General features: G+C 41.3%; 1 protein-coding gene across 1 annotated transcript; it reads left to right on the top strand.

Annotated features, from left to right (window-relative positions):
- Positions 1-10376: 10376 nt before the first annotated feature.
- On the top strand, positions 10377-18920 carry LOC120055522 (epidermal retinol dehydrogenase 2-like). The gene is made up of 6 exons (XM_039003385.1): positions 10377-10697; positions 11236-11367; positions 11662-11761; positions 12392-12536; positions 13233-13358; positions 18827-18920. Exons 1-6 carry the CDS (start codon positions 10377-10379, stop codon positions 18918-18920), a joined length of 918 nt encoding a protein of 305 aa, XP_038859313.1.
- The last annotated feature ends 8004 nt before the right edge of the window (positions 18921-26924 follow it).

The following is a 26924-nucleotide window of genomic DNA, read 5'->3' as shown; positions in this document are numbered from 1 at the left end:
GAGGTATCAGGGAATTCCATCTGCATAGTGTTGGTGCATCATCCTTGGTACAAAAGGTAGATTCTATCACTTTGACTTATTTATTTGTGATACACAGACGTCACCCAAAGCCCTGCTGAAGGATTTTACATGTGCATTGATGAATTTCCATAACGATATATTTTAGGGAACTAGTGAGTGAAGGAGTTGATTATTCCAAAAACATTTTACTACTGCATTACAAAAATATGTCAAAGCTGTTTGAATGTGCCTAATGCCACTGTAAAAAGAAATGCATTATTGTGCATCAATTAAAAACCTCTTACGTTATGTAGATATGCACTTTTGGGGTTGTGGTTGGGTGTGAGTATGTTGAACTTTTTATATGGACATAGTTCTGAATCCCCTTGGGATATGTGAATACTTAAAAAATTATAATAAAGATGTTGTATGTTTTTGTCATCTGATAGTCTGCGATCATTCAGCAAACACTCATACCCAGTGCAAACCTAGTCAGTGCTAATAAAGTAGTTACTGGGGTGTATTCAGTTAGTTAAAACAACCTGATGCACAACTGGTATGATTCTCATTCTATGGCCATATGTTATTATCTACACCATACATTTCTATCTAAACTTTCTGTGACATTGTACCCTCCTGAACAAGCCCCTGGTGATGGGGGAACAGTTTTTGCTGTAAGAGCTTGGATTCTTTGGTACTGAGACTCAGCTTGACCCCTCTACAACCTAATCAGATGGCTACTAGGAACAAAAGGCCTCAAGTCATTGGCTTAATTTGCATATTTTGCATATTCAACAACTTACAAAAAAATTGAAGCTGAATTTTTATTTTAGAAATAAGGCCTGTTTTTCTTTTGAAGCCAGAAGGAGGCTAGTATCACCTACATTTTATATATGAATGCTTCTGCTCAGTGTTTGAGATCAATTGACACCCTTTACCATGGAGCATTGAGATTTATTTTAAACTGCAAAACCCTTACCGCACCACTGCACTTTATATGCAAGGGTTGGCTGGCCTTCTCTAGTCAATCGTAGGCTCAGTCACTGGAATAGTTTTATTTATAACGCCATTTTGGGTTTACTACCATTTTATTTGGGCATTTTTATTGTTCAGATATGTGGTGGGTACTCGCTTCGTTTGGCAGGAGTTTATCCTGCTAACTGTTCCAAATGTCCAAACTGAATTTAGTAAAAGGGCTTCTATGTACTCTGCACCATCGGCTTGGAATGCCTTACAAAATACTTTTAAACTGGAAGAACTTGTCCCGATTGGTATTTTTAAATCATTAATGAAGGATTTTTAGGCCGATTCCCTGATCTGTCAATGTTTTTAATTAGCTGTTTTATGATTTTGTTATACTCTTGTGAATTCTATGTTTTTTTCTAGATTACCTGTAGTTTTTCAAGTTGTCTGTCTGTAATTGTGTAATGACTTGGTGCTGCCTATCTGTGTAACGATTGTCGTCGGGAGAAGGAAAGGAGGACCAAAGTGCAGCGTGGTACGTATCCATAATACTTTTAATAAAGATGAACACGCGAACAAAAACAACAAAACGACCAACGAACAGTTCTGAAAGGTGCAACAAACACTAAACAGAAAATAACCACCCACAAACACAGGTGGGAACAGGCTACCTAAGTATGGTTCTCAATCAGAGACAACGATAGACAGCTGCCTCTGATTAGGAACCATACCAGGCCAAACACATAGAAATACAAAACAAGGACAACATAGAACACCAGACATAGAATGCCCACCCAAACTCACGCCCTGACAAACCAAAATAGAGACATAAAAAGGATCTCTAAGGTCAGGGCGTGACAATCTGGGCCAGGACTCTCTTGAAAAAGATATTTCAAATCTCAATGAGCCCTTCTTGGTTAAATAAAGGTTAAATAAATAAAATAAAAATGTCATGAGAATATTATACAGCCCAGGGCATATTGCATCAAGAGATCATATCAGTTTGTTTTGAAAATATCAAATATTTCATTCTAAGTTCATTTATTTTGCAGCGCTATCAAAAGGTCTTCAATCTGCTTTCTATATAACAGGGTCATCAGATGTTTAAGTACAGTATGACAATGGCATGTACAGTACTTGCATGAGTACATCTGAATAATATGATACTTAATGTCAAGTATACAGTGCATTCGGAAATTATTCAGACCCCTTGACTTTCCACATTTTGTTGCGTTAGCCTTATTCTAAAATGGATTAAATCGTTTTTCCTCAATCTACACACAATACCCCATAATGACAAAGCAAAAGGTTTTAGACATTTTAGCAAATTTTGTTAAAAATAAACCTATCACATTTACATAAGTATTCAGACCTTTTTCTCAGTTCTTTGAACACCTTTGGCAGCGATTACAGCCCCGAGTCTTCTTGGGTATGACACTAGAAGCTTGGCACACCTGTATTTTGGGAGTTTCTCCCATCCTTCTCTGCAGATCCTCTCAAGGTTGGATGGGGAGCGTTGTGGCACAGCTATTTTCAGCTCTCTCCAGAGATGTTCGATCGGGTTCAAGTCCGGGCTCTGGCTGGGCCACTCAAGGACATTCAGAGACTTGTCCCGAAGACACTCCTGCGTTGTCTTGGCTGTGTGCTTATGGTCGTTGTCCTGTTGGAAGGTGAACCTTTGCCCCAGTCTGAGGTCCTGAGCACTCTGGAACATGTTTTCATCAAGAATCTCATTGTACTTTGCTCCGTTCATCTTTCTCTCGATCCTGACTAGTCTCCCAGTCCCTGCCGCTGAAAAACATCCCCACAGCCTGGTGCTGCCACCACCATGCTTCACCGTAGGGATGGTGCAAGGTTTCCTTCAGATGTGACGCTTGGCATTCAGGCCAAGGAGTTCAATCTTGGTTTCATCAGACCATAGAATCTTGTTTCTCATTGTTTGCTATTTGGTAAACACCAAGCTGGCTGTCGTGTGTTTTACTGAGGAGTGGCTACCGTCTGGCCACTCTACCATAAAGGCCTGATTGGTGGAATGCTGAAGAGATGGTTGTCCTTCTGGAAGGTGCTCCCATCTCTACAGAGGAACTCTGGAACTCTGTCAGAGTGAACATCAGGTTCTTGGTCACCTCCCTGACAAAGGCCCTTCTCCCCCGATTGCTCAGTTTTGCTGGGCAGCCAGCTCTAGGAAGAGTCTTGGTGGTTCCAAACTTCCTCCATTTAATAATGATAGAGGCCACTGTGTTTCCGGGGACCTTCAATGCTGCAGAAATAATCTTGTAGTCTTCCCCAGATCTGTGCCGACACAATCCTGTCTCGGAGCTCTACGGATAATTCCTTCGACCTCATGGCTTGGTTTTTGCTCTGTCATGCCCTGTCAACTGTGGGAGCTTGTATATACAGGTGTGTGCCTTTCCAAATCATGTCCAATCAATTGAATTTACCACAGGTGGACTCCAAGTTGTAGAAACGTCTCAAGGATGATCAATGTGAATAGGATGCACCTGAGCTCAATTTCGAGTCATAGCAAAGGGTCTGAATACTTATGTAAATAAATTAATAATAAAAAAATGTATGCAAAAATGTCTAAACCTGTTTTTGCTTTGTCATTATGGGGTATTGTGTGTAGATTGAGAAATGTATTTAATCCTTTCTAGAATAAGGCTGTAACGTAACAAAATGTGGAAAAAGTCAAGAGGTCTGAATACTTACCGAATGCACTGTATACTAATGCAATGTTTCCCAACTCCTGTCCTCGAGTACCCCCAACAGTACAGATATGTTTTGTGGTCCCGGACAAGCACACATGATTCTACTTGTCAACTAATCATCAAGCCCTTGATAAGTTGAAATTTTGTCCGGGGCTACAACAAAAATGTGTGCTGTTGCGGGTAATCGAGGACCGGAGTTGGGAAACCATGTACTAGAGCATGCACCAACAAAGATACAGTTAAAGAGGGGGAAGATGAACACTGCTAGTCTCTGAGTAATACGACACTCAAGCCAATGTGACATTACAGCCCCTTGGTCCCGTTCCCCTGCTCAGACGTTGCATGTGTGCCACATCAGACTGTGCCGTTAAGGAGCATCACATTACTAGTACATACAGTGCCTTCAAAGTATTCACACCCCTTGACTTTTTCCACATTTTGATGTGTTACAGCCTGAATTTAAAACAGATAGAATTTAGATGTTTTTGTCACTGGCCTACACACTACAGCCCATAATGTCAGTGGAATTATTATTATTATTATTTTTTTTTTTACAAATGAATAAGAAATGAAAACCTGAAATGTCTTGAGTCAAGTTTAAGTATTCATCCCCTTTATAAATAAGTTCAGGAGTAGATATTTGCTTAAGTCACATAAGTTGCATGTACAGTACTCTCTGTGTGCAATAATGGTGGTTAACATGATTTTTTAATGACTACATATCTGTACCCCACACATAAAATTATCTGTAAGGTCCCTCAGTTCAGAAATGAATTTCAAACACAGATTCAACCACAAAAACCAGGGAGGTTTTCTAATGCCTCACAAATAAGCTCACCTATTGATAGATGGGTAAAAAAAACAAGCAGACATGTAATATCCCTTTGCGTATGGTACAGTTATTCATTACACTGGATGGTGTATCAATACACCTAGTCACTACAAAGATACAGGCATCCTTCCCAACTCAGTTTCCGGAGAGGAAGGAAAACGCTCAGGGATTTCACCATGAGGCCAATGGTGACTTTGAAACAGGTTCAGAGTTGAATGGCTGTGACAGGAGAAAACTGAGGATGGATCAACAACTGTAGTTACTCCACAATATTAACTTAATTGACAGAGTGAAAAGGAGGAAGCCTGTACATAATAAAACTATTCCAAAATATGCATCTTGTTTGCAACAAGGCACTAAAGTAATACTGCAAAAAATGTGGCAACGCAATTAACTTTTTGTCCTGAATACGAAGTGTTATGTTTGGGGAAAATCCAATACAACACATTATTGAGTACCACTCTCCCATATTTTCAAGCATGGTGGTGGTTGCATAAGAAGACAGTGAATGTTCCTGAGTGGCCGAGTTACAGTTTTGACTTAAATCTACTTGAAAGTCTATATCAAGACCTGAAAATTGTTTGTTTAGCTATGATCAACAACCAATTTGACAGAACTTGAAGGATTGTTGCCCAATCCAGGTGGGGAAAGCTCTTAGACTTACCCCAAAAGACACGGCTGTAATTGCTGCCAAAGGTGCTTCTACACAGTATTGACCCAGGGGTGTGAATACTTATGTAAATTAAATATTTCTGTATTTCATTTTCAATACATTTGAAACATTCTAAGATGTTTTTTTTATTATGGGGTATTGTGTGTAGATGGGTGAGAAAAATAAATATATTTGGAATTCAGGCTGTAACAAAACAAAATGTGGAATAAGTGAAGGGGTATGAATACTTTCTGAAGGCACTGTATGTGGTTAGCTGATACAAAGGCAAGCCTGGATAGGTATTTTATGTATCTCCATAAGGCTTGCAAGTACCAGTAAACACTTATCAAGCCATTACTTATGCATTGGTGCCAATTACGGAGAAGTTGCTGATAAAGCAGCACCTGGTTGAGTGGGCGGCAAGACTCTATTTATCTGGAGACAACACAGATTTATAAAGACCAACACCTGATTTGGACCGCAGTCGAATATAATTATCTCCAACCTCAACATTTAAATCTACACCAAAGCCTTTTTGTGTTATGGAAATGTCCTTGAGACAGGTGTGGTAGAAAGGGGGCTTTTAGAAACTTGGCCAGGTTCTGGTGGGTAAAGTCTTCATTTGGAGCGATTTGCATGGCTACTTCCATTCCTTGAGGCCTTTGAGAGTGAGTTGTTGGCTTCCTGTTGAATACAACACAATACAGCCATGACTAATACAGTAGACTTAATCACTCACCACCAATTAGACTGAATTATTATGACATGAAATGGCTTCTTTCTTATTATTAACATCTTAAACCTTTACACTCATGGCAATTGGCCTATGTGTATAGGGCTAAACTGAAATGTCTCTTACAGAAGAAATATGAAAAGTATATGCATAACCATGGTAGCAATTGAAATGGAACATTTTGGAGATAATGGGACAATTATTAGACCAAAGGTCAGTACATAGCAGTTCACCTGACAAAACTGAATCCAAACATTACACTGTTGATTTTATGTGCATTTTACATTTAATAATGTACTTTTATCCGCATTTGTTGATAACAAAATCTGCAACTACTCTGGATACATTCGGTAACATAAGACCATTCCTGGAAAATGTGGGCTGGTGCAACATAATACAAAGAAATTACAAGGGTTTGAGTGAGAGGACTAACTGGTGTCTCCAAGTGGACACACATCTCTCCAAAGTGTGCACAGTTCCTAAGTAATTTCAATGCACTATTACGACTCAAAGAGTCTTCAACTGGAAGGTACTTTTTTCAGCTCTCTTAATTGTGCCGTTGAGGAACTAGAACAACCCATACTTGTAGTTGTTTTGTTTGGTACACAGCCCTGCATCCCGCCATCACGCAATTACTGTTGTTGTTTACGCAATCTAAAAACGGTCCATTATAAATCGCAATCTGGGTCAGGTGGGCACGATTTGAATGCTTGTTCTATTGCCAACATGACTAGCTAAGTTATAAAATACGATCTTACATTCTCAGGCTTTCACAAGGTAGTTCAGAGAAACCGATTGTAATTTTGGGGTGCATAGAAAGCAGTCATGAGCCACAGTGAATTTTCTAAATAAACATTGTTCAGAACAACCCAGGGTATGACACCATGTCATCTTGTAACTGTACATGAAACATAATGATCATAAACTTTGACACTGTATATGACATGAGTTTTATGATTTGGAAATGTGAAGTGCACATTTGGACTCGGGTGTTTGGCTTGCTTGTATGACATCAAAGTGGTATTTATTATCATCCTCAACATCATCTTTCAAAATAGATTAAGTCATCTTAATTTACAGGATTTCCATCACTCAGACAACAACAAAAATTAGCAAAAGTTGCCCAATCACCGGGAAGGATGGTCAGATGGTGACCCATCCAACTTCAAGGAGCTGGAGCTGTTTTTCCTTGAAGAATGGGCAAAAATCCCAGTGGCTAGATGTGCCAAGCTTATAGAGACATACCCCAAGAGACTTGCAGATGTAATTGCTGCAAAAGGTGTCTCTACAAAGTATTGACTTTAGGGGGGTGAATAGTTATGCACCCTCAAGTTCCGTTTTTTTTTCTTATTTCTTGTTGTTTCACAATAAAAAAATATTTTGCAACTTCAAAGTGGTAGGCATGTTGTGTAAATCAAATGATACACACCCCCCAAAAATCTATTTTAATTCCAGGTTGTAAGGCAACAAAATAGGAAAAATGCCAAGGAGGTGAATACTTTTGCAAGCCACTGAACATTGTCATATTGTAGTTGACTGTACATACTGTAGTAAGTGGGAATATTATTTGGGACATTGCCTTACTACATTTTGTTCACTAGAGGGTACTGTGGTCATACAGAGGGGGGGTAGATTGTTCTTGGAACCTGAAGAAGCCTTGTAGACTAAGACAGTGAAACAAAACTATAGTCTGGTACCTATTTTTTTTTCTCTCTCACAGAATTTAATTCCTTACAATAGATACCTTGTCTGTCTGTCTGTCACAGCAATGGCAGCATCACATCCACCCATCTCAATAACCCAAGAACGTAAAAAAAAGTTGAAATGCATAAATATATGTGGGAATAGTGCGTTCCAGAACAGATATTTCACACCGTAACACTTCATGACACATTTTATCATAACAGTACTGCACAGTAGCCTATAATTAGGCACATACAGTAAAGGCACATTCCTAACATACAGTAAAGGCACATTCCTCCACTAAGGTGTGCTATGCCCATACTCTACATCCCTTCCTAGGCTCTTTGGGCTCCGAGTGGCACAGCAGTCTAAGGCACTGCATCTCAGTGATAGAGGTGTCACTACAGACCTTGGTTCGATCCCGGGCTGTATCACAACATGCCGTGATCGGGAGTCCCATAGGGCAGTGCGTCCCATTAGCCCAGCATCGTTTGGGTTAGGGGAGGGTTTGGCCGGGGTAGAACGTCATTGTAAAATAAGAATGTGTTCCTAACTTGCCTAGTTAAAGGTTGATATAAAAGACAAAAAAGGCTCTCTTGATGACACTCCATGCAATTAACAGTGCTGATGCTGAGCAGCATGTGTGCATCCCTAGGGAAAAGGGAGGAGAGAGGAGGAGCCAAATACAAGAGGGTTCATTCTCCCCAACATTCAGCTGGAGATGGTAGGATGGTCTACCCAGCTGGAGCTGGTAGATGGTCTACCCAGCTGGAGCTGGTAGATGGTCTAACCAGCTGGAGCTGGTAGATGGTCTAACCAGCTGGAGCTGGAAGATGGTCTACCCAGCTGGAGCTGGTAGATGGTCTACCCAGCTGGAGCTGGTAGATGGTCTACCCAGCTGGAGCTGGTAGATGTCTACCCAGGGCTTTTAAACTTTTCTTCCCCAGGGAACCCCGCCCAGGCAAACCGGCGACCCAGGAATCACCATCATATTGTAGCAAACATAATAATAATCCCGTCTTGTCTTATCAGTTGAATAATAGTGTAAAGTAGAAGTAATCAACATTTTAAAATGAATAGATTTGGTCATTATTTTGACCTCCCCACTGTTCATTGGAAGAGGAAGTGAAAACTGTAACATTATCTAAAAGGTACAGTATCTTGGCGGAATAGAGAACATTTTGCTGTTGTGAAACAAATGTTCTGCAATTATACACATTATTCCCATTGACTTCTGTTACGCACGCCTCTATGAAGAGGGAACGCAACACCCTGCTACAACTCAACTCTCCGTGAAAGAGGTATGGACTGTAGGTGCGAGTAAGGATGACAAAAGGCAGAGAATTGTACCGTTTACAAGAATTTATTCCGTCACTCGGTAATTTTGGGGAAAAGGGGCTGGACGGAACCAAAGCAAAGAAAGTAAATATCAAAGCCCCCTCTCCTACCTTACCTGCCTACCCACTACTTACCTAACTAGCACCACCTGGTGCGCTAACCAAAATACAGGGGGTGGTCCGCCCAGGTCTTACCTAGTGTGCCTAGACAGTGAATATACTACGGGTATATGTATGCCCGCGGGCCTCTTGCCTAAGCACTCCCTAGGTGCCTTCCCTTCACCCTGGGAACAAACAAAACAGAATTTTACAAACAATTTCAATAATCAAAATACTGCGTCCTATTGACACACAACAGACAACCAATCAGCTCTCTCACTCAAACAATACAGGACACACTAATCATCTCCCTCTGAGAACACCACAGTATATCAGCCTCTCTCTCTCTCTCTTTCTCTCTCTCTCTCTCTCTTTCTCTCTCTCTTTCTCTCTCTCTCGTCAATGAATAACATAAAAAGAGGAAAAGTGCGCAACCACATTTTCGAAATAGGACGTTGTGCATTCTAGTATTTATTAGGGGTCCCCATTAGCTGCTGCTTTTCCTGGGTTCCAAACACACCAAAGCACCCACATTACATATACAACTAAATATTAAACAGTGAACTATGTTTGTACTAAAAAACCGGTCACCCGTCTGAGCTGGTCAAACTGGATTATCCAGCAGGGCGTTCCGGGCTGGAGCTCGAGTTTTGGTTGGGTGTCATGTGACATTAATTAGCCATGCTTCAGCACAAATCAATGGAACAGGACTAGCATCCGTGATTTGCAGAAGGGAAAAGTAGGAGGAACCATGCTGAAAGTGCAGATAAACCCAACTGAAGAGCTCATCACTCTAAATGAAGATATAACTAGAGAAAATCCTGTTTCATTGCGTGGCTTTTTGTTGTTGTTTCGATTACTGTGCGCCTTGACACGGAGTGCAAAGGTCGATTAAAGACCCCCCCCCCTCCCAGTGCTGAAAGGAGGCGATAGTAGTTACAAAATATTCAAGGTTGATGCTGATGTTCTATTGAGGTAAGTTTGCGTCGGTTAGGTTGACTTAAAAATATATATATATATATTCGTACTGTACTATCATTCGGTGTAGCATGGATGTTTGTTTACATCACCGAATTAAAAATTGTTTGCGTTTGTTGCGTGATTTGAGTAGTCTAGGCTACCTTAACGCGTTATCGGTTAAAATGTCCTTTTAAATTAAAGATTGTTGTTATAAATACATTTGCCAACTTCGAAAGTAGAACACTAAATTGCAATGTTTATTAACTAAACATTAAACTGCAATAATATATTCGCTAGGCCTATTGTTTATTAGGATATCAACGAATAACCCAGCATGTAACAATTAAACCAATGTACAAACAGAAGTGGATTTTAAATTGTGACAACTGTCTTTCCAGGGGTCAGCAAAATGAATTTCCTCCTAGAAACCCTTCAGTTGATTGTAATGTCCATTTATTACAACGTAGAGGCATTTGTCAGACTGTTCATCCCATTTAAGAAGAAAAATGTCACCGGGGAAATCGTCCTGATCACGGGGGCGGGCAGCGGCATTGGCCGGCTCATGGCAGAAAGGTTTGCCCGCCTTGGCGTCTCTCTGGTTCTGTGGGATGTCAACCAGGAGGGCATGAAGGAGACTGCAAGACTAGTGAAGGAGAAAGGGGCAACTAGGGTCCACCACTACCAGTGTGACTGCAGTGACAAGGTGGAGGTCTACAGAGTGGCTGACCAGGTAAACCACCTGATTCTAATCAACGTGTCTTTAATCAAGACTGTACTTAGTTGAATTGGTGTTGCTGCTTGGAGAAAGAGAGAGAGAGAAAAAAAAGCCAGCACTGATACTAGCCCCTGGTGAGTAATTATCACCTTGCCTAGTGGTCTATCAAGCATCCATTAACCTGTAATTGCAGGCTTTGCCTTGTGTGAGTAACTATTTCATTATAGTACAGTGTGAAATAGAGGCGGAGTTGCTGTTTATTAAATGTCCATTGTTGCTGAGAGGGAAGGGAAAGCCACATGACAGTCCTTACATGCTATTCAGTTAATGTTTCTCAACTGTTATAACTGGTTTTAAACTCTGTCACGCATAAGGATCCTTCCCTGTTTAACTTGTTAGTACAAAGCAATGTCACATAAGATCCTCCTCACCACAACAATGGGCTGCCAGGATAGAGGAAGCAACAATATGTATCTGTTAATAAAAATACATAAAAAGTGAAGTACTGGGTGTGCTGAATGTTAACAAATGTTTTAAACATGTTTTTGTTCAGGTCAAGAGAGAAGTGGGGGATGTGAGCATTCTCATAAACAACGCTGGCATAGTCACAGGCAGGAATTTCATGGATGCGCCAGACTCCCTCATTGAGAAAACCATTGAAGTTAACACCATGGCACACTTTTGGGTGAGCTAATGTGCTTACAGCTCACATCTGCTACAGTGACATCAACACAACTATCTTGTCTGTTTTCTCTCCCTTGCTGTCTTTATCAATGCAGGCATTTTAAATGAGAAGGTATTATCCTAAATCAGCATATACATTTGTAAAAATGTGAATGCGTCAACCTCATTGTAGGCCTATGTCCTTTGTAGTAGCAGTTCCACCCACATCACCTCAAATAACACAGATCTGTAACAAACTGAAATTCATATTTCATTGTACAAGTTCTCCCTTTTGATTTTTTTTTTCTTTCTCTAGACTTATAAAGCCTTCCTCCCAGCGATGACTGCCAACAACCATGGTCACCTGGTCAGTGTTGCTAGCACAGCGGGTATGATTGGTGTCAATGGACTAGCAGGTAAGTCACCCACTATGCATGTCTGCATGACTTACTCCAATGTTCCTCAATACTGGTCCTGAAGAGCAACAGTGTGTAGGCTTTTGTTCCAGTCAGCACCAAGACACCTGAAAGCTAATCATTGTTTAATGACTGGCTAAATCAGGTGTGTTGGGATGGGGCAATAACAAAAGCCTACACACCCCTTAACCATAGTGCAGAACATTGCCTTTGTCTTAAACTCTGGGTAGAACATAATGCAATCAAGAGACCTACCGTTGAGCTGATCGATAGAGATGTTATCAATCGACCTTGAATGTGTGACAATGTCATTTTTAACTTGTTCATATACTGTAGCTGAAGGGTCTTTTCCATAGACTGACTTGGTTACAGAAAATGGTTCAAGAACAATGCAATTTAGTTTACATTATCTTGATGTGGAGACCTGTTTTATATATCCTCTATGTTGGAGTGTTTTTTACTTCTATTATTTCTCTATTTTCTTTCTCTGCGTTGTTGGGAAAGGCCTGTAAGTAAGCATTTCACTGTTAGTCCACACCTGTTTATGAAGAATGTGACAAATACAATTTGATTTGAGACCCTTGTTTAACCTGCTCTACTGTATGCCAATACGTGTTTTTCTCCTGATAGATTACTGTGCCAGCAAGTTTGCTGCCATTGGCTTTGCTGAGTCTGTGGCTCTGGAGCTGCTGGCTACGGGGAAGGATGGTGTCAAGACTACCATTGTGTGTCCACACTTCATGAACACTGGCATGTTCGATGGCTGCAATTCTAAGTAAGTTATCAGCCATAATAGGTGCTATACAGGATTTAATTGAAAGTTGTCATTTTATTTTTTATTGTCACAATACACACACTATGAAGGTCAAGGGTCACATTGCATATGTATATACACTTTTCAATATTGGACTGATAGTTACTCAATGTTGCTAGTCAACATAGCTGGTTTATAATATATATATATATATATATATATGAGGTATTGAACTTAAAAATATAAATATTAATTATATTTATTTAACTAGGCAAGTCAGTTAAGAACATTTCATATTTACAGTGATGGCTTACTGGGGATCAGTGGGTTAACTGCCTTGTTCAGGGGCAGAACGACAGATTTTTACCTTGTCGACTCGGGGATTCCGATCCACCGCCCTTTCGGTTACTGGCCCAATGCTCTAACCACTAGGCTAGATAAGCCATTCTAGTTAAATTTGTCTTTTGTTTCTGTTAGTCTTTAGTGACATGGATAGAAGTACAGTCTGCTGTCATTCTGATCTAAGAATATTACTCCTGCTTATTATGAAGAAAAAATACATCTGTTTAACTTTGTAAACTAAAGGTGTGTTTAGAATTATTTTTGCCGTATTAATGCTATTTAATCTCTCCTCAGACTAATATTATTCTGTTTGTCCTGTGGGTACCTTTGCCACTGTTCCACCCCTTCCTTGTGTATTGCGCTGTCAATACACAGGTGGCCTGTCTTGGTGCCTGTCCTGGAACCAGACTACGTAGCAAAGAAGATCATTGAGGCCATTTTAACTGACCAGGTCTACCTTCTGCTCCCAAAGAGCATGTATATTCTCATGGGCATGAAGAAGTGAGTATCCCTTCATGTTCTTACTCTTCTCTTCCTAATGGAAATAACATGCTGTTTTTTGCTATTTGTCGCACTGAGCGATCTGCTGCCCAGACGCACACGACGCATTGTCACTCCATTTCAACACTCAGAAATGGTTACAGTACATGCTCAAACTGCACAGTATAGTCATACCCACTGGTGACAACCTCTGTTTCCTCTACTATTGCTAAGGTAGGTTGCCCTCAGTCTAGTTCTCTAGCCTGCCTCCCCGCCTAAAGTAGATTAAAGTATTTCAATGGTTAATATCTGCTCTAGATGTTACATTGCATCCTTTGCGGCTTGGCTTTACTGTTCTTGACCCAAAGTAGACTGTTGGTATGGGTCTTTAATGTTTTCTTAGGACAGGCCAGGGATAGCCAAAGTTAGAGTGAGGTGGTCAGATTACAATAGACTATACATGGGAGGGATTTTAAAGGTCCAATGCAGCAGTTTTTATCTTAGCGAAGGGCAATTTCTCAAGCAAGAAATTTGCTAGGACTGTCTGGGAGTGGGCCAGTTAGCAACGAGCAATCGGGAGGCCGGCGTCCCTCCAGAGTGGTCGCGTGCTGTTCAACAGCTATTTTGCTCATCGCCTCATTCACGAGGCACCCGCGATATGCTTTTCACGTGCTGTATTCCTTACGCAGCCCACTCGCCCTTCTCCCGACCGGCGACAGTACAGCTGCCAGTCGGAGGCAAGACACTTTTTTTACTTTAGCGTCAAGCCTGCTGCATGCCTACTCCCTTTCGCCACTTATTTTTATTATTTAAGATGCATTAGATGCCATGTCCATTTGATGAAAAGGTTTGATTTCCTAGAAGTAAGAAGGCCAGTACTGGTTCCCTGGATCAACAGGTGACAAATACATTTAGTCAAATCAAATTGTATTTTTTTTTTGACAGTGAAATGGCAACAAAATTGACATAGTAAAGGAATGAAATAAACAACATTGTAAATATACTGAAAATAAGACTAAATTAAATCAAGTACAAAAGAAACATGCAGACCAAAGAAAATAGGATGAAACTAAAATAGCCAATAGGCATATAGCACGGACATTGTTTGCCCCATGTGCTGAATAACTACAGAGAATTAGCAGCATATACTTTCATTATAATTCTATCTACATAGTGCAGTTACGTGATATAACTATTTCACTGGTCCAGTAGACTAAAGTGACTAAGTGTGTACAGAATATAAATAAATGGTGGGGGTGGTAGGGTGTAGAAGTCACCCTAGGGTTCAGCTATTGGATCGGTCTTGGGGTAGAGGCTGGCTTTGGGATAGGTGGGCCGAGACATAATGCTGACCCTCATTGTAGCAACTCCCCCTCCCCTGTGCGGCGTCTCGTCTTCACGATCGGAGGCCCTTACAGGTAACGGGTGACCTGAATCTGGACCCCCTTATCCGTGGCATCAAAGGTTGCAGGATTCTTATGAATGGTTCCTGTACACAAAGAACATTGAGTTACATTTGAATTGCACAATGTCTTACACAAGTAAAAACAAAAGTACTTTAACACTTTTTTTTATAATATCTCAACTAATTTGAAGAATTAGTCTTTAGAAACTAGTAATTGAAACATGTTGTGGTGATGTCAAACCGGTTTGACAGGATGCAAGGTAGCATCTGCCACATTGTTGACTTCAGGTCCTTGGCACCCTTACAACCAGACACCTAAGCTACAAATGTAAAAGTATTAGGAATTACACACGTTACAGATGTCCCTCCCAAACCCCCTATATTTTATATTCTTTTATTGTGAAAGTCTGAAAAGTCAGATTTCCAGTAAGTATTTAAATGTAATATAAATGCCTCATGTTAAAGTTCTGAGCGGAGGAATTTTGAACATGAAGTCACGTCAGGGTACAACGCTCGCAACAACTGGGTCAAAGTTGAATGTCTCTTGCTCTTTCCCGGAAAAAGCAATGGCTACGTACAATTCTGAGCACACTTACAAGTCTGTCCTGCTGGTCCCCCATCCAGAGATTGAGATCATCTCCAACTGACCGATTGGCCTGTTGATAGGCTAACAAGGTATTCATCTTGTTATCCATCTCAAGCGTCGGATACCACCCGGACCTATAGGAAAAAATAAGCAGTTAATCACAGTCAAACTCCTGAAAATCAAATCAAATTGTATTTGGCATATGCTCCGAATACAACAGGTGTAGTAGACCTTACTGTGAAATGCTTACTTACAAGCCCTTAACCAACAATGCAGTTCAAGAAATGGAGTTAAGAAAATATTTAGTAAATAACGTATAAAAAAACCCCACACAAAATAAAAACGAGGCTATATACAGGGGGTACTGGTACAGAGTCAATGTACAGGTTAGTCGAGGTAATTTGTACATGTAGGTAGGGTTAACGTGACTATGCATAGATAATAAAACGGCGAGTAGCAGCAGTGTAAGAATGCAAATAGTCCTGGTGGCCATTTGCATTTGATTAATTGTTCAGCAGTCTTATGGCTTGGGGGAAGAAACTGTTAAGGAGCCTTTTGGACCTAGACTTGGCACTCCGGTACTGCTTGTTGTGCAGTAGCAGAGAGAACAATCTAACTTGGGTGACTGGAGTCTTTGACAATTTTTTGGGGCCTTCCTCTGACACCGCCTAGTGTATATAGGTCCTGGGTGGCAGGAAGCTTGGCCCCAGTGATGTACTGGGCCGTACACACTATCCTCTGTAACGCCTTATCGTCGGATGCCGAGCAGTTGCCATACCAGGCGACGACACAAACGATCAGGATGCTCTCGATGGTGCAGCTGTACAAGTTTTTGAGGATCTGGGGACCCATGCCAAATCGTTTCAATCTCCTGAGGGGTAAAGGTGTGGTCGTGCCCTATTCACGACTCTTGGTGTGTTTGGACCGTGATAGTTCGTTGGTGATGTGGACACCAATGAACTTGAAGCTCTCAACCTGCTCCACTACAGCCCTGTCAATGAGAATGGGGGCATGCTCGGTCCTCCTTTTCCTGTAGTCCATAATCATCTGGTTTGTCTTGCTCACGTTGAGGGAGAGGTTGTTGTCCTGGCACCACACTGCAGAGAGGTGTTTAGTCCCAAGGTTCTTGGCTTAGTGATGAGCTTTGGGCATTGTGGTGTTGAATGCTGAGCTGTAGTCAATAAACAGTATTCTCACATAGATGTTACTTTTGTCCAGCTGGGAAAGGGCAGTGTGGAGTGCGATTGACATTGCATCATCTGTTGGGGCGAATTGGAGTGAGTCTAGTGTTTCTGGGATGAAGGTGTTGTGAGCCGACAGTCGTCTGGAACAGCAGGTGCTCTCATACATGCTTCAGTGAGCAACACTGTTTAAAGCAGTTTAGGGAGTGTCATTTCTTTAACAAAGCAACTGAAACAGTTTTTTTAACAACAAAAAAAAGCACTTGACCCCCCCTAGCTCTGACTGTACTGATAGCTTTGTTATTAAGAACAAATGTACTTTCTATGCCTGTGATGTGGTTGTCCCACCCAGCTATATTAAAATGAATGCACTAACTGTACGTCCCTCCTTTACTTTTAGATTTGTGTGTATTGTTGTGACTTGTTAGCTCCAACAGTGCAATAGTATCTATGAACATAAGCATTTCACTACACATGCAATAACATCTGCTAAATATGTAGAGTGTGACCGATTTAATAAGTGTCTGCTAAATGACTAAAAATGTAGGCTCTAAACTAAATTAGGTGTAGTGTCACTTATGTCATCTTTGATTATTTGAATGCATTGTTTCCTTGTGTGTTTTTTTTTTTTTTTTTTCCAAATCAAATTTTAATCACATTATGTAGGCTAAGGTTTTATAAATCACAATAAAAACAGCTTGCAGCTTCTGGCTATGGTTAGCTGGAAGGTTGCAGTCCTGAATTAGAGAAATCCTAGCTATTGTCTTTTTCAAATGAACTCATGGTTTGCCTAGGGATTCCTCTGAGTGGAGGCTAAATGCCAGAGATGCAAATCACATCTTTCACGGCAAACTCTGCTGGCGGTAGGAATGTATATCCTTGGGGGTCGCGACAGCGGGAAATAGACAGTAGGGGGGAGATGTTTTTGCTTTAATTTATGTTTTTATGCAAGAGCTGTTTGAAAAGGCCGCCTGTTTTTTGTGGATGGAGTTTTTGCCTGCTTGGTGACAACACCAGGCGGTAAATTAGTTAATAGACAAATAAGAGTTCAAACCTTTCTGCCAATAACTACTAGTTTTCAGTTTTCCTTTCCCTACTCACACCACTTACAGACAGTTCTTGCTTGAGAATTTGCTCTTCGCTAAGAAGCATTTAAAAAAAAGTGTTTTAACCATTTTTAAATGAAACCAATCACAGTAAGGTACTTATTTAATATTGAGATAAAATTGGCTACATTGGGCTTTTTTTTAAGGGAAAGACCAAAATGGTTACCGGCCAAAATTGACTGGACTAAGGCCAATGGATCAACCTGAGACTCTGCCGTTAAATTCCCTTGTGTAACAGCAAGGTTTAAGCTGGTCATCGACCTTGGTGACCTAGCATATAAATTGTCCCCTTAATGGTGCTTGTGTCTTTTATAGATGGTCAGAAAGAAGGGACCTGGGTGGTTTTTCACTGCACACAGTTCAACTTAGTTGAGCTGGGTTGCCAAGCATTCCAGACAATGTGATATCATTCACAACACCTTGTCTTTGTATCTCCATAAGCTTGCAAGTACCGGTAAACACTTACCAAGACTACTTATGCATTGATGCCAATTACGGATCAGTCGCCGATAAAGCAGCACCTGGTTGAGTGGGCAAGCAAGACTTTTATTTAACACCGATTTATTCAGACCTAGACCTGATTAGGACCGCAGTTGAATATGATTATCTGCAACCTCAACATTTAAATCTACACAAGCCTTTTTGTGTTATGGAAATGTCCTTGAGACAGGTGTGGTAGAAAGAAAGCTTTCAGAAATTTGGCCCGGTTTTGTCTTAATTTGGGGCGATTTGCATGGCTACATTTGTTCCTTGAGGCCTTTGAGTGGGAGTTGTTGGCTTCCTGTTGAATACAACACAATACACCCATGACTAATATAGTAGACTTAATCACTCACCACCAATTAGACTGACTGATTAAGACATGAAATGGCTTCTCTTGTTATTAACATATTTAGTAGTGCAGTTATGGGGTTATTATGCCCTTTGAAATACGTTTTGTTGCTGGACCGGAAGACATTCAAACCGCATTTATTATGCTCTGAATAATTTATTGGATTTTCATCAGTTTTCTGTTTTTAATTAAGATTTAATTTAGTCCCACTGATTACCAGTTTGTCTAAATGACTTGCTGTAGTTTGGTCTAATGAAGTCATTCTGACTCTTTCAATTCCAGACTAGTTTGTTAGTTTGTTCTCATAATCGGCTTTAAGTTGTGTGTTGCAGTGATCGTTGCTAATATGTAGCCTAATTGACTGTTCTCACCTTCACAGGATTTTACCCTTTAAGACTGGCAATCTGCTGGGGATGTACCTGGGAGCATTCAACTTTATGGATGCCTTCAAAGGACGCGTCAAGAAAGAGTAGTGAAGAAGACGAGACCAACCACACATACTAAGTACATTTTGTCTCAGACTCAAAGGTGATTAATACTGCCTATCATGTTTATCTGTTTTTTTCCCTTAAATGTTTAATTCTTATTTAACTAATTTTAGTGTATGACGAAAAGCCTACGTGCTAGTTTACATCGGCAGACGAGGGATATGTGTAGGCTATATCAGGTAATAAAATACGGCTAAATATGTAACAAATGTTTGACCTCTATGTATTTTCATAGCATCAACACAAGTAGACTTGAGTGTGCTTTTTGGATCGACACACTCAATATGAAATGTTTGAGTTATATTCACTTCATGAAGTTCACGCTGTGTATGTTAGCTCCCTACACTGACAGGCTCAATAGCAAAATGTGGTTCCTTTTTCACTCTATCGTTCAGTGGGTACTGCCCCCTTTTTTTTCACATTTTATATTGCGTCCCCTTTTTGGCCTGAAGCAACATTGGAAGGGTTTGTATTGTTGATGCTCTTTTCTTTTTTTCTTTATACACCCATTGTTGTGGGTGTGTTGAGATTATGTAATTGTTCACATGGGTGTTTTTTAGAACATACTGTGCATGTAATTATCTAACGGCCAAGTAGAGAAACTCAGGAAAAAGTGTTACGTAAGAGATCATTACCTGTGTGTACTGAACTAGTTTGTTAAGTCTACAGTAGCCATTGAAGATGGTTTACTCTATCGCCACTAGGAATGTTATGATAAATGATAGTATGCACCAAACAAACTCATTTTCCAAACTGTTATTCTCTTAACTGGACCTCCTACCCTTTTTATATTTGGATTTACTGACAGGTATTTATTTATTGCTTAATCATTTACAATGTTTTTCTTTGACATTGAAGATGAGATGACTGGTGACTTAACTCATTTTATTTAAATGGTCGGTCATGTTTACATTTTAATAACCACAATAGCATTGTTTACATGTAACATTGTTGGTATTTGAATAAGTACTTTTAAGAGTAAAAAGTACTTATTTAGCTTTGCGCTTGAAAAATAAAGTTAGAAATTAGTCTTGTCAGGCTTTTTTCCCTAATGGCTTCTAGAATCACTAACATGGTCCTAATGTGCTTAATTATTGAATGTATGATCATAGCCCCATCTTGTGGCGAATGAAACCCCGTTCTAATCCTGTCTCTAACCACGTTTCCATCCAACAATTTCATACGGATGAAGTATGCTACTTGACGCATGAAGAAATTCACAACCGGGTTTATGTAAGCAATTTTATAATCGTCAATAGACAATTTGTTCGTTCGACATTGTAGGACCGTTTTGTGTCAGTAAAATGATTTATGCGAAAAATGGCGGTGGAAATGCCTTTATGCGCAAATAGATATAATAACCATCCTATCGAAGTAAACTTGTGTTCCTCCCACTACGACTCAGGAAAGCATGCAGTTTAGGCTACAGAATAAATAAATGATGAACTTCAAAGGGTGGTGAATGTGCAGGGTGATGAGCGCGAGGCTATTTGCCAATAAATATCGAGGGTGGCTGCTGTTTGACAAATACAACTAATATCGCTTCTATCCATTATTTCACATAAATGGCCTACCCGCACATTATCTGCGAGTGGTTGGATTGAGCGCGACTGCCAAAACCAGAGTGGGCACATTTGCTATATAACGTAGAGTTTCTGTGACTAAACCATCAGTTAATTCAATGGAAACCCATTTAACGTGTACTTTTCATTCGGTACATGGGAATTTAAAGGCAAAATAAATTGAAACTTTTTGGAGTAAATTGTTTGCCGAATACTTTTGAAGGTCATGATGTCACGTAACTATTAGCTCCACATGTCACATGAAACGGATATGTTGGGAGGGCATATTAGGGTGTCGCCAATTTATTAATGCGTAATGGAAACACTTCAAGCGCTACATTTTTATTCGCCACTAGTTTTCTTGTTTTGTGTGACGTCATTACGTCCAGCTGTTTATCGACAACGAAGCCAGGTAAATTGGAAGCTTGTGTAGTAGGGCTTTGTAAACAAAAAGGGAGTAATTCATTGATCTACGGCACTTTAATGAGGACCAGCTAACCTTTTAATACAGGATGCAGTGGTAAAACTGTCACTAGTGATAAAACGAATGGCGCTATGGTAGCTGCATCCAAAGGTTTAAGAGTAGTGGCTGCTGCAATCTGGTTAATGGTGTCACCATAATCAAGATCTGGCAGGAAAGTCGACTATACAATCTTCTTCCTGCTATTTAGGGAGAGGCAAGATATATTTCAAAAAAATAATCCCACTTTAAATCTTAGCTTTTTAACTGCACTATATATACCAAAGTATGTGGACACTCAGGCTATTTCAGCCACACTCATTGCTGACAGATGTATAAAATCGAGCACACCGCCATGCAATCTTCATAGACAAACATTGGCAGTAGAATGGCCTTACTGAAGAGCTCAGTGACATTCAACGTGGCACCGTCATAGGATGCCACCTTTCCAGTAAGTCAAATTTCTGCCCTGCTAGAGCTGCCCCGGTCAACTGTAAGTGCTGTTATTGTGAAATAGAAACATCTAGGAGCAGCATTAGCTTAGCTGCAAAGTGGTAGGCCACACAAGCTCACCGAACGGGACCGTCGACTGCTGAAGCGTGTAGTGCGTACAAATCGCCTGTCCACAGTTGCAACACTCACTACCGAGTTCAACACTGCCTCTGGAAGCAACATCCGCACAAGAACTGTTTGTCGGGAGCTTCATGAAATAGGTTTCCATGGCCGAGCAGCTGCACACAAACCTAAGATCACCATGTGCAATGCCAAGCGTCGGCTGGAGTGGAGTAAAACTCTCCGCCATTGGACTCTAGAGCAGTGGAAACGTGTTCTCTGGAGTGATGAATTATGCTTTACCATCTGGCAGTCCGATGGACAAATCTCGGTTTGGCGAATGCCAGGAGAACACTACCTGCCCCAATGCATAGTGCCAACTGTAAAGTTTGGTGGAGGAGGAAAAATGGTCTGCAGCTGTTTTTCATGGTTCGGGCTAAGCCCCTTAGATCCAGTGAAGGGAAATCTTAATGCATACAATTACATTCTAGACAATTCTGTGCTTCCAACTTTGTGGCAACAGTTTGGGCAAAGCCCTTACCTGTTTCAGCACGACAATGCCCCCGTGCACAAAGCGAGGTCCATACAGAAGTAGCTTGTTGAGATCAGTGTGGATGAACTTGACTGCCCTGCACAGAGCCCTGACTTCAACCCCATCGAACACCTTTGGGATGAATTGGAACATAGACCGCGAGCCAGGCCTTATCGCCCAACAGCAGTGCCGACCTCACTAATGCTCTTGTGGCTGAATGGAAGCAAGTCCCTTCAGCAATGTTCCAACATTTGGTGGAAAGCCTTCCCAGAAGAGTGGAGGCTGTTATAGAAGCAAAGGAGAGGCCAACTCCATGATTTTGGAATGAGATGTTCAACGAGCAGGTGTCCACATACTGTTGGTAATGTAGTGTAGCTCATCCATATGTTTTATTAAGTCTTTGTCAATGCAGATGGCCAAATATTTGTAGGCGGGAACCCGATCAATGGGAGAACCATCCAATGAATAAATATGTATTCCATCTGAAACATTCTTGCAAGAACTAGAGAACAACATGTCTTTAGTCTTGCTTGCATTAAGTACACGTTTTAACCAACCAGGGCTTTATGTAAGGTAACAAAGTCAGATTGCAGCTCTAAACAGCTTGTTCAACAGTTGGGGCAAGTTTTAGCAGATAGACCAATATATGTTTATAAATAGTAAAGAGAACAGGTCCCAGTACCGACCCCTGCAGTACACCTTTTGTACTATCCAGAAAACTAGATTTAATACCAGAGGTCACACATTGAGTCCTGTCTTAGATATTTTTCAAACCACTTGTAAGAAGCCTGATCCAGGCCTATTTCAGTCATCCTTTGAATAAAAATTTGATGGTCAACGGCATAAAAAGGCCTTGGCAACATAGCTACTGTATGCATATTGCTCAAGTCATGGCTAACTGCATACATGGAGTGTGTCTGAAAGTGGGCATGTTAACAGAAGTGGGAGGATCAACAGAAGTGGGTGTATGGAAAGCGAATCAACTAATTGGTCAGATTTGTTGCCACTCAAGACTGTTTTGCATGGCTGATTGGGCTTCACAACGAGTCAATTGTTGAAAACTGTTGCATTTCAGTTAAGCCTAACCTTTTTCCTAAACGTAACCTCATTCTTCTAACCTGCCACATTATTATCCTGACCTGCTATGTAAATTCTCTTATCCTGCTACGTTAGATCTCATAACCTACTATGTAAACATTATGCTGACCAGCTGTGCACCTGGCTACAGTCGATCTAACTAACCGATAACGGAGCGCTGATGTTACACCCATCGCTGTTGGTCCACCCACTGATGTTACACCCATCGCTGTTGGTCCATCCACTGATGTTACACCCATCGCTGTTGGTCCATCCACTGATGTTACACCCATCGCTGTTGGTCCACCCACTGATGTTACACCCATCGCTATTGGTCCATCCACTGATGTTACACCCATCGCTATTGGTCCATCCACTGATGTTACACCCATCGCTGTTGGTCCACCCACTGATGTTACACCCATCGCTGTTGGTCCACCCACTGATGTTACACCCATCGCTGTTGGTCCACCCACTGATGTTACACCCATCGCTGTTGGTCCACCCACTGATGTTACACCCATCGCTGTTGGTCCACCCACTGATGTTACACCCATCGCTGTTGGTCCACCCACTGATGTTACACCCATCGCTGTTGGTCCACCCACTGATGTTACACCCATCGCTGTTGGTCCATCCACTGATGTTACACCCATCGCTGTTGGTCCATCCACTGTTGTTACACCCATCGCTGTTGGTCCATCCACTGTTGTTACACCCATCGCTGTTGGTCCATCCACTGATGTTACACCCATCGCTGTTGGTCCATCCACTGATGTTACACCCATCGCTGTTGGTCCATCCACTGATGTTACACCCATCGCTGTTGGTCCATCCACTGATGTTACACCCATCGCTTTTGGTCCATCCACTGATGTTACACCCATCGCTGTTGGTCCACCCACTGATGTTACACCCATCGCTGTTGGTCCACCCACTGATGTTACACCCATCGCTGTTGGTCCACCCACTGATGTTACACCCATCGCTGTTGGTCCACCCACTGATGTTACACCCATCGCTGTTGGTCCACCCACTGTTGTTACACCCATCGCTGTTGGTCCATCCACTGATGTTACACCCATCGCTGTTGGTCCATCCACTGATGTTACACCCATCGCTTTTGGTCCATCCACTGATGTTACACCCATCGCTGTTGGTCCATCCACTGATGTTACACCCATCGCTGTTGGTCCATCCACTGATGTTACACCCATCGCTGTTGGTCCATCCACTGATGTTACACCCATCGCTGTTGGTCCATCCACTGATGTTACACCCATCGCTGTTGGTCCATCCACTGATGTTACACCCATCGCTGTTGGTCCATCCACTGTTGTTACACCCATCGCTGTTGGTCCATCCACTGATGTTACACCCATCGCTGTTGGTCCATCCACTGATGTTACACCCATCGCTGTTGGTCCATCCACTGATGTTACACCCATCGCTGTTGGTCCATCCACTGATGTTACACCCATCGCTGTTGGTCCATCCACTGATGTTACACCCATCGCTGTTGGTCCATCCACTGATGTTACACCCATCGCTGTTGGTCCATCCACTGATGTTACACCCATCGCTGTTGGTCCATCCACTGATGTTACACCCATCGCTGTTGGTCCATCCACTGATGTTACACCCATCGCTGTTGGTCCATCCACTGATGTTACACCCATCGCTGTTGGTCCATCCACTGATGTTACACCCATCGCTGTTGATCCACCCACTTATTTTGCAACGGCCACTTTCAGACGCACTGCAAGTATGAAGTTGCACATACTTGCAGCGCTCTCGCTCGCTGTGTACAATGTCAAGCAGGCTAGTCATCAAATCCAGATGTTGTTGTGTCATGTGTAGAGAAGTGCAATCCTATTATCCATAGATGTGAAGTACAGTTGACTTACTGATTAAATATTGTTCAACTAATGCTGACCTTGGTGTAGGCTTGTATAGTCTTATATGGAAGAAGGGGAGTCCTACTGATTAGTGTCATGGTTGGTGTGAATTAGGGTTGTTAGCCTGTCACAGTAGATGTCAACCCTCTGACAAATGCATGTATTACTATTAATGTAGGCTTTTAATGTTAATAATGATAAGGTGTTTCTAGTTGCAGTATTCAGGTTCAGGTATGTAGAGTTTTAAAGGGTTCATGAAATGCTTTGTATTTTTGCTGATGTTTTGTATACCCTTTGCATGTGTCAATTGTGGGGAAATACATTGTAAAAATTCTGTAGGTTGGAATATTATTTCGAACATTGCCTTTGAACCCTCAGAAGCCTAGCAGACTGAGGACTGTAGTTTGGCTGGCAGTAAGGAGGCGCAAGTGTCAAATGCAAGTTAATTGGCAATTTCGTCATGTAAAAACTGGTGCACTGGCATTTTTGAGCCCTAACGCCATGTTCAGCAATTTACCTGTCTAACATCAGCTCACTTGCGCAGTGGGAGGGTGGCAAGATTTGAGGTGTGTCTTTAAAAACTTGCAAAAGTGACAATTTCAAAGGGAAGTTTTAAGACCCACAAAAAGCGAGTCTTAGCGGTAATGCAGTTGATAATGGCATGGATTTTGAGAGCGGAAGCGCATGTTCTTCTATGGTATATTGGCGATCGCACAATTTAATGTGCATTCTGCCACATACTGTGCGGCATGGAAACTAGTCCCAAAAACTACCAAACTATCAAAAAATAAATATACTAAACTAAATCAAACAACATTTCTGTAAAAAGTCTTCAGATGTAAAATCCTTAAGTCCCAAAAACGTTTCTGCTGTAGCCACAATAATGTCCAGTTTCTCAGATTTCTCTGACTTGTGCAGTACAGTTTATAACTGTGGCAATGAACGCAACAAAAACCACCATTTTAACACACGGTATCTTTTGACTGGCAGCAAACATTTACTACAGGCTGTGATGCGTCCACTACCATACCATCACTAGCATCACTTGTTTTCTGAATTATGTTAATCGCCTCTGCATGGGAGATTCGATTGACCGCTCTAACTTTTGCCACCTCAATGTCCTTCACCCTTACAGGGCACTCCAGGATCCCCAACACAAACATCATTTGGTTTCCATGTGCCATATATTTTTCAATTGTGCTGTGATGTTTTACATAATTTCTTAACCTTTCCAATCTTATAGTATCCACAGATTGTGAGCTAAAGATGGAAACCTTTCCTACGAGTATTATTATATTATTTATTGACTGACTATGGCTTTCTAAATCACCCAACACTGCTATTTGTAAGGTTAATTTTAAGTGCATGTTGGGATTTCTTAACCATCCCTGAACCTTTTACCAGAAACAAGCTACATGGGTGCAATACTAGAATAAATGATCTATTGATTCTGTCTCTTTCGCAGCAAAATTTACAGAGCTGAGATTGTTGTATGCCCAGTGGCGACTCGTCATTCAGGGCAGGTGGAGCCCCACCTGTTTTGAGCCCCACATTTCTAGCTAAATTTGTTTAAAAAAAAAAAGTTTTTTTGCTGGGGGCTTGCCTATTTTTCATGTTATTTTGGCATTAATACGTGTCACATTTCAGTTTGCAAACAATGTAAAAAAATATATATAATTGAGTTAATAAAGCCGCATACAAACATGGTCTCTTTTTTTGTTTTCTTGAGTAAAGGAGCTCCAAAATGCAGGTGTTTTTGCCTAGCTCAGCGCTTTCTGTGGTGTTGGGGCAAGCCATCAGAAAATATGGAGCGTTGCGCCGTGATTGGCTCAGTGTTCTGTCACTCATGGGGACACTACTTCACCACCAAGTCTAAGGGGAGAGCTCGAAAATTTAAGCCCCTTGGGT

Source organism: Salvelinus namaycush, chromosome 11, assembly GCF_016432855.1.
Source record: "Salvelinus namaycush isolate Seneca chromosome 11, SaNama_1.0, whole genome shotgun sequence".
Taxonomy (NCBI): domain Eukaryota; kingdom Metazoa; phylum Chordata; class Actinopteri; order Salmoniformes; family Salmonidae; genus Salvelinus; species Salvelinus namaycush.
This window is presented reverse-complemented; position numbering and strand designations above follow the sequence as displayed.